General features: G+C 47.3%; 1 protein-coding gene across 1 annotated transcript in view; it reads right to left on the reverse strand.

Annotated features, from left to right (window-relative positions):
• WDR26 (WD repeat domain 26) overlaps nucleotides 1-7008 on the reverse strand; it is a 599442-nt gene extending 592434 nt beyond the window's left edge. Inside the window, exon 1 of the mRNA XM_053712600.1 lies at nucleotides 6306-7008. Within this exon, the coding sequence (XP_053568575.1) occupies nucleotides 6306-6610 (305 nt within the window). The 5' untranslated portion in view covers nucleotides 6611-7008. The remainder of the gene's footprint in view (nucleotides 1-6305) is intronic.
• Between the last annotated feature and the right edge of the window lie 2175 nt (nucleotides 7009-9183).

The raw sequence follows: 9183 nt of genomic DNA on the forward strand, positions 1-9183 counted from the left end.
TCTAGATATGCTTTTCAGCAAAGGATATCAAAAGAATGAAGCAAATTAGATAATAGAAGCCAATTAGAAAGTTGTTTAAAATCACATGCTCTTTCTGAATCATGAAAGAAAAAAATGTGGGTTTCATGTCCCTTAAAATTCAGGGGTCAGCAACCTTGGGCCCCCAGATGTTTTGGAACTACATTTCCCATGTTGCTGAGACACTCTTTAGGCTGTCTGAGCATCATGGGAAATGTAGTTCCAAAACATCTGGAGGCCCAAGGTTGCTGACCCCTGCATGATTCAGTTATAGCATGCAATTTTAAACAACTTTCTAATTTACTCCTATTATCAATTTTTCTTTGCTCTCTTGCTATCTTTATTTAAAAAGCAGGAATGTAAAGCGTTATAGCTGGCCAATTTTTGGTTCAGAGCCTGGGTTATGCTTGCTTATTGGTGGCTTAATGTAGCCACCAATAAGCAGGTGCTATCCAGGTTCTGAACCTAAAATGGGCTGGCTCCTAAACTTTACATTGCTGCTTTTTAAAGCAGCAAGATAAAGAGAAGTTAATAATAGGAGTAAATTAGAAAGTTGCTTAAAATTGCATGCTCTATCTGAATTATGAAAGAAAATAAAATTGGGTTTAGTATCCTTAAGTTTTCTATAAAACGTGGTCCCGTTTCCTATATTCTAACAACCGTACATGCAAACAAAAGGCCTTATGTTATACATGTACCGGGTATCTCAGTAATTTGTTTGGGACTAGATGTTTCAAATCAATGACAACATTTTTGTTTACAATCTGTGGAGGATACATACAGCTGAATATATTGAAAAACATGAGGCCTAAAATTGTAACATGATCACAGATCTCTCTTTGTGTTTACAATCACAGATTTCTATTCCTGTATTTACCAATCACTACACTCAGTCACTTAAAGCCTAATGATACACGTAGCAAGTGCTCTATTTACAAAAGCTCACTACATGTTGTCTGACTTCTGTACATACACACATCTAAGGCCTCACGTTATCATATTAGACCCTCACCTGAGTGCTGTTATTTACAGACAGGTCTCTGTACAGACCCTCACCTGAGGCCTAGTGTTGTTTTTACTGACAGATCTCTGTACAGACCCTCACCTGAGGCCTAGTGTTGTTTTTACTGACAGATCTCTGTACAGACCCTCACCTGAGGCCTAGTGTTGTCATTTACTGACAGATCTCTGTATAGACCCCCACCTGAGGCCTAGTGTTGTTTTTACTGACAGATCTCTGTACAGACCCTCACCTGAGGCCTAGTGTTGTTTTTACTGACAGATCTCTGTACAGACCCTCACCTGAGGCCTAGTGTTGTCATTTACTGACAGATCTCTGTACAGACCCTCACCTGAGGCCTAGTGTTGTTTTTACTGACAGATCTCTGTACAGACCCTCACCTGAGGCCTAGTGTTGTCATTTACTGACAGCTCTCTGTACAGACCCTCACCTGAGGCCTAGTGTTGTCATTTACTGACAGATCTCTGTATAGACCCCCACCTGAGGCCTAGTGTTGTTTTTACTGACAGCTCTCTGTACAGACCCCCACCTGAGGCCTAGTGTTGTCATTTACTGACAGCTCTCTGTACAGACCCCCACCTGAGGCCTAGTGTTGTCATTTACTGACAGCTCTCTGTACAGACCCTCACCTGAGGCCTAGTGTTGTTTTTACTGACAGCTCTCTGTACAGACCCTCACCTGAGGCCTAGTGTTGTCATTTACTGACAGCTCTCTGTATAGACCCTCACCTGAGGCCTAGTGTTGTCATTTACTGACAGCTCTCTGTACAGACCCTCACCTGAGGCCTAGTGTTGTCATTTACTGACAGCTCTCTGTACAGACCCTCACCTGAGGCCTAGTGCTGTTATTTACTGACAGCTCTCTGTACAGACCCTCACCTGAGGCCTAGTGATGTTATTTACTGACAGATCTCTGTACAGACCCTCACCTGAGGCCTAGTGTTGTCATTTACTGGCAGCTCTCTGTACAGACCCTCACCTGAGGCCTAGTGTTGTCATTTACTGACAGCTCTCTGTACAGACCCTCACCTGAGGCCTAGTGTTGTCATTTACTGACAGCTCTCTGTACAGACCCTCACCTGAGGCCTAGTGTTGTTTTTACTGACAGATCTCAGTACAGACCCTCACCTGAGGCCTAGTGTTGTCATTTACTGACAGCTCTCTGTACAGACCCTCACCTGAGGCCTAGTGTTGTCATTTACTGACAGCTCTCTGTACAGACCCTCACCTGAGGCCTAGTGTTGTCATTTACTGACAGATCTCTGTACAGACCCCCACCACATGAGGCCTAGTGTTGTTTTTACTGACAGCTCTCAGTACAGACCCTCACCTGAGGCCTAGTGTTGTCATTTACTGACAGCTCTCTGTACAGACCCTCACCTGAGGCCTAGTGTTGTCATTTACTGACAGATCTCTGTACAGACCCCCACCACATGAGGCCTAGTGTTTTTACTGACAGATCTCTGTACAGACCCTCACCTGAGGCCTAGTGTTGTCATTTACTGACAGATCTCTGTACAGACCCCCACCTGAGGCCTAGTGTTGTTTTTACTGACAGCTCTCTGTACAGACCCTCACCTGAGGCCTAGTGTTGTCATTTACTGACAGCTCTCTGTACAGACCCTCACCTGAGGCCTAGTGTTGTCATTTACTGCCAGATCTCTGTACAGACCCCCACCACATGAGGCCTAGTGTTTTTACTGACAGCTCTCTGTACAGACCCTCACCTGAGGCCTAGTGTTGTTTTTACTGACAGCTCTCTGTACAGACCCTCACCTGAGGCCTAGTGTTGTTTTTACTGACAGCTCTCTGTACAGACCCCCACCTGAGGCCTAGTGTTGTCATTTACTGACAGCTCTCTGTACAGACCCTCACCTGAGGCCTAGTGTTGTTTTTACTGACAGCTCTCTGTACAGACCCTCACCTGAGGCCTAGTGTTGTTTTTACTGACAGCTCTCTGTACAGACCCTCACCTGAGGCCTAGTGTTGTCATTTACTGACAGCTCTCTGTACAGACCCTCACCTGAAGCCTAGTGTTGTTTTTACTGACAGCTCTCTGTACAGACCCTCACCTGAAGCCTAGTGTTGTTTTTACTGACAGCTCTCTGTACAGACCCTCACCTGAGGCCTAGTGTTGTTTTTACTGACAGCTCTCTGTACAGACCCTCACCTGAGGCCTAGTGTTGTCATTTACTGACAGCTCTCTGTACAGACCCTCACCTGAGGCCTAGTGTTGTTTTTACTGACAGCTCTCTGTACAGACCCCCACCACATGAGGCCTAGTGTTTTTACTGACAGCTCTCTGTACAGACCCTCACCTGAGGCCTAGTGTTGTCATTTACTGACAGCTCTCTGTACAGACCCTCACCTGAGGCCTAGTGTTGTCATTTACTGACAGCTCTCTGTACAGACCCTCACCTGAGGCCTAGTGTTGTCATTTACTGACAGCTCTCTGTACAGACCCTCACCTGAGGCCTAGTGTTGTCATTTACTGACAGCTCTCTGTACAGACCCTCACCTGAAGCCTAGTGTTGTTTTTACTGACAGCTCTCTGTACAGACCCTCACCTGAAGCCTAGTGTTGTTTTTACTGACAGCTCTCTGTACAGACCCTCACCTGAAGCCTAGTGTTGTTTTTACTGACAGCTCTCTGTACAGACCCTCACCTGAAGCCTAGTGTTGTTTTTACTGACAGCTCTCTGTACAGACCCTCACCTGAGGCCTAGTGTTGTTTTTACTGACAGCTCTCTGTACAGACCCTCACCTGAGGCCTAGTGTTGTCATTTACTGACAGCTCTCTGTACAGACCCTCACCTGAGGCCTAGTGTTGTTTTTACTGACAGCTCTCTGTACAGACCCCCACCACATGAGGCCTAGTGTTTTTACTGACAGCTCTCTGTACAGACCCTCACCTGAGGCCTAGTGTTGTCATTTACTGACAGCTCTCTGTACAGACCCTCACCTGAGGCCTAGTGTTGTCATTTACTGACAGCTCTCTGTACAGACCCTCACCTGAGGCCTAGTGTTGTCATTTACTGACAGCTCTCTGTACAGACCCTCACCTGAGGCCTAGTGTTGTCATTTACTGACAGCTCTCTGTACAGACCCTCACCTGAAGCCTAGTGTTGTTTTTACTGACAGCTCTCTGTACAGACCCTCACCTGAGGCCTAGTGTTGTTTTTACTGACAGCTCTCTGTACAGATCCTCACCTGAGGCCTAGTGTTGTTTTTACTGACAGCTCTCTGTACAGATCCTCACCTGAGGCCTAGTGTTGTTTTTACTGACAGATCTCAGTACAGACCCTCACCTGAGGCCTAGTGTTGTCATTTACTGACAGCTCTCTGTACAGACCCTCACCTGAGGCCTAGTGTTGTCATTTACTGACAGCTCTCTGTACAGACCCTCACCTGAGGCCTAGTGTTGTCATTTACTGACAGATCTCTGTACAGACCCCCACCACATGAGGCCTAGTGTTTTTACTGACAGATCTCTGTACAGACCCTCACCTGAGGCCTAGTGTTGTCATTTACTGACAGCTCTCTGTACAGACCCTCACCTGAGGCCTAGTGTTGTCATTTACTGACAGATCTCTGTACAGACCCCCACCACATGAGGCCTAGTGTTTTTACTGACAGATCTCTGTACAGACCCTCACCTGAGGCCTAGTGTTGTCATTTACTGACAGATCTCTGTACAGACCCCCACCTGAAGCCTAGTGTTGTTTTTACTGACAGCTCTCTGTACAGACCCTCACCTGAGGCCTAGTGTTGTCATTTACTGCCAGATCTCTGTACAGACCCCCACCACATGAGGCCTAGTGTTTTTACTGACAGCTCTCTGTACAGACCCTCACCTGAGGCCTAGTGTTGTTTTTACTGACAGCTCTCTGTACAGACCCTCACCTGAGGCCTAGTGTTGTTTTTACTGACAGCTCTCTGTACAGACCCTCACCTGAGGCCTAGTGTTGTTTTTACTGACAGCTCTCTGTACAGACCCTCACCTGAGGCCTAGTGTTGTCATTTACTGACAGCTCTCTGTACAGACCCTCACCTGAAGCCTAGTGTTGTTTTTACTGACAGCTCTCTGTACAGACCCTCACCTGAAGCCTAGTGTTGTTTTTACTGACAGCTCTCTGTACAGACCCTCACCTGAGGCCTAGTGTTGTTTTTACTGACAGCTCTCTGTACAGACCCTCACCTGAGGCCTAGTGTTGTTTTTACTGACAGCTCTCTGTACAGACCCTCACCTGAGGCCTAGTGCTGTCATTTACTGACAGCTCTCTGTACAGACCCTCACCTGAGGCCTAGTGTTGTCATTTACTGACAGCTCTCTGTACAGACCCTCACCTGAGGCCTAGTGTTGTCATTTACTGACAGCTCTCTGTACAGACCCTCACCTGAGGCCTAGTGTTGTCATTTACTGACAGCTCTCTGTACAGACCCTCACCTGAAGCCTAGTGTTGTTTTTACTGACAGCTCTCTGTACAGACCCTCACCTGAGGCCTAGTGTTGTTTTTACTGACAGCTCTCTGTACAGATCCTCACCTGAGGCCTAGTGTTGTTTTTACTGACAGATCTCTGTACAGACCCTCATCTGAGGCCTAGTGTTGTCATTTACTGACAGATCTCTGTACAGACCCCCACCTGAGGCCTAGTGTTGTCATTTACTGACAGATCTCTGTATAGACCCCCACCTGAGGCTTATTGTTGTCATTTACTGACAGATCACTGTACAGACCATCACCTGAGGCCTAGTGTTGTCATTTACTGACAGATCTCTGTATAGACCCCCACCTGAGGCTTATTGTTGTCATTTACTGTCAGATCTCTGTACAGACCACCACCTGAGGTTTATTGTTGTCATTTACTGACAGATCTCTGTATAGACCCCCACCTGAGGCTTATTGTTGTCATTTACTGACTGATCACTGTACAGACCGTCACCTGAGGCTTATTGTTGTCATTTACTGACTGATCACTGTACAGACCGTCACCTGAGGCTTATTGTTGTCATTTACAGACTGATCACTGTACAGACACACACTTAAGGTTTGAGGATGCTATTTATGGACAAATCTCAGTGTTTATACATTCAGAGGATAACAAGTGCTGCCATATACGGGAAGATCGTACACTTAGATTTCTATTCATCACAACTGAGGCCTAGCGTTACAATTCACTGTCAGACACCTATTTACATACACCCATCATATAGGAGACACTGCTATAGAGGCAGCCATTGCTGTCAGATCCCCATCTATCACTCACTTTAGTCCCAGGCCGTGCAGATGCTGCCCTATGAGTCGGATCACGTCTTCGTCGGCTTGTGACAGCCTCTTCTTCTTCTTGAGGCCCTGCTGCTCGGCGCTGGAAGAGGCAGCGGTACCGGGCAGGCCGTTGTTGTTAATAGCCAGGTTGTTGCTGTTGTTGAGGCTGCCCGTGAGCAGCCCATTGGAGTGGGACATATCAGCGGAAGAGGACTCTCCGTTTTGGGCCGTCTGACAGGGAGAGCCTCCTCCGGCTGCCGGCTCCTGTCCGCTGCCCGCTGCCGCCGCCGCCCCGTTTGCTTGCATGTTACTGGAACTACCACTTACACTTAAGGATCTATTTAGTACCACGGACCCGACTGCCGAGAGGCCTGCGAACTCTGCCGAAGCCCCGGGCTCTCCTGCCACCTCCTCGGCTCGGAGTTTCTTCCGCGGGGGAGGGGACGCTCCGCCGGTGTCCGAGTCGGAGGAGGAGGAAGCGGAGGCCAGAGTTTCCTCGCCGAGAGCGGCCGTGGTTGGTGGCCGGTGGGGCGAGGAGGGAGCCGGCGGGATGGCTGCGTGTACGGCCTGTGTATTCAGGTGCTGGATCCCCCTTGGGGAGGTAAAGGGGAGCGGGGGACAGGGAGGGGGAGTCCGGCCACTTTTCCGGGCTGTCACTAGCTGCTTCCCCCTCAGCTGCAACACTAATGGAGTCCAGACGGTGAGGTCACAGGAAATGCCTATAGAGGGACCTAGCTCACTTCCGGCGGAGAGGAGGAGACGGTAATCTGTCAACAAAGCGGCGTGACAGTCAGTGTGATAAATAATACTGACAGCGTGTCTGTGAGTGTGACAACCGTGCCTGCGTGTGATTGTTGTCACAGTGCGTTGAATACGACCGTGCCTGCGTGTGATTCAGTGACTGCGCGTGAGTGTGACAGTTACTACCATGACATCCCTTGTAAAGCTAGTGATTGTGGTGACAGTGGGTATATGTGTGTGGAAGTGGATATGGGTATATTTTAGTGAATGTGCTAGTGACATTGAGTTTGTCTGAGTTTGTGTGTATATGATAATGAGTGTGATGATAGTGACACACCACCTGAAGATGTGACAGCCAGTGTGTCTATATAGCAGTGTGTGATACAGCACTGTGAGTGACCGAGTGACACACCACCTGAAGATGTGACAGCCAGTGTGTCTATATAGCAGTGTGTGATACAGCACTGTGAGTGACCGAGTGACACACCACCTAAAGATGTGACAGCCAGTGTGTCTATATAGCAGAGTGTGATATAATTGTGAGTGACACACCACCTTAAGATGTGACAGTCAGTTTGCCTATATAGCAGTGTGTGATCCAGCACTGTGAGTGACAGAGTGACACACCACCTAAAGATGTGACACCAGTGTGTCTATATAGCAGTGTGTGATCCAGCACTGTGAGTGACAGAGGGACACACCACCTAAAGATGTGACATCAGTGTGTCTATATAGCAGTGTGTGATACAGCACTGTGAGTGACAGAGTGACACACCACCTAAAGATGTGACACCAGTGTGTCTATATAGCAGTGTGTGATACAACACTGTGAGTGACAGAGTGACACACCACCTAAAGATGTGACAGCCAGTGTGTCTATATAGCAGTATGTGATACAGCACTGTGAGTGACAGAGTGACACACCACCTGAAGATGTGACAGCCAGTGTGTCTATATAGCAGTGTGTGATCCAGCACTGTGAGTGACAGAGTGACACGCTGACTGAAGATGTGACAGCCAGTGTGTCTATATAGTAGTGTGTGATATAACTGTGAGTGACAGAATGTATGTGGATATTATAATGTGTGTTGATATCACAGTGTGGTGACAGCCATGGGTCCACAAAGTTAAATCCCAAGGGTACAGGGGTTGCTGAATTACCTATTCTTGCCTTTATAAAAAAAATATATTCTGTTTCTCCAACTTTTAACTCTCATTTCTCTAAACAGAGAACTGAGTATGTAAATAATAGAAAGGCATTAAAAAGTTTTCTTTTAGTAAAAACAAATATGCTAAATCAAAGTAAACATAAAAAGAAACATATTGTTTAAAGAAGAGCAAACAACTTACTTGTTTTCTTGCAAAATGAGCACTTAGAAATTCTCAGTGTAGTTGATGACAGAGCTGACATGTTGGTAAGTTAAGTTGCATTCTGCCTCTTCTGAGCATGGCCAGAACCTGACTCCCTGTCTCTAGCTATTACTGAATAGTAAACCAGCTCATTTTACTCTAGAATATTTATGTAATCAATCTAGATATGTCTTGCCAAAGAGACCCCAACCGCTTTTAGGGCTGTGACAGGAAGTAATGCATTTTGCACAAATAAAGTTTAAAAAATAAATAAAAGTTAAATCTTTTATAAAAGTATGTATAGTTGGGGGGCGGAGTTGACTGCCTGTCTGAGAGGTCGCAGCAGAGTGCAGCTCTGGGTAGTAAAACCGAATAAAACATTGCTTTTTGAGGATATAAGCTGGATAATTGTAAATTGCCACCTAGCCTTGGTCACCTGGACTTGTGGGACCACTCAAAAGACTGACCGTTGTAGAAATTGTGCATTCAGCTGGAGCTGTTGCACGGACTCTGTGAGGCCTACTTGCGGTGGGATCCGCACACCCATCTAGCGCAGCCTAACATCGCGCCCAACTGCAGCCTGACTTCAGTGCCGGAGGGTCGGGGCTCCGCTCCGGAGTTGAAGAGGCATTATCCACAGGGACTCCCTTAGATCGGACCTGGAAGTGTGAAGCTGGGCATCCCGCCCCTGTACGCGATCCCGCTCGGACCCCCTCAGAAGTTCCCAGTAGTTACCGGAGGGCTCTTAGCCTACTGCAGCGCCCTGGAAAAGTGTCCCGGTTGTGAAG

The sequence above is a fragment of the Bombina bombina genome, chromosome 4, assembly GCF_027579735.1.
Source record: "Bombina bombina isolate aBomBom1 chromosome 4, aBomBom1.pri, whole genome shotgun sequence".
In the NCBI taxonomy this organism is placed as follows: Eukaryota; Metazoa; Chordata; class Amphibia; order Anura; family Bombinatoridae; genus Bombina; species Bombina bombina.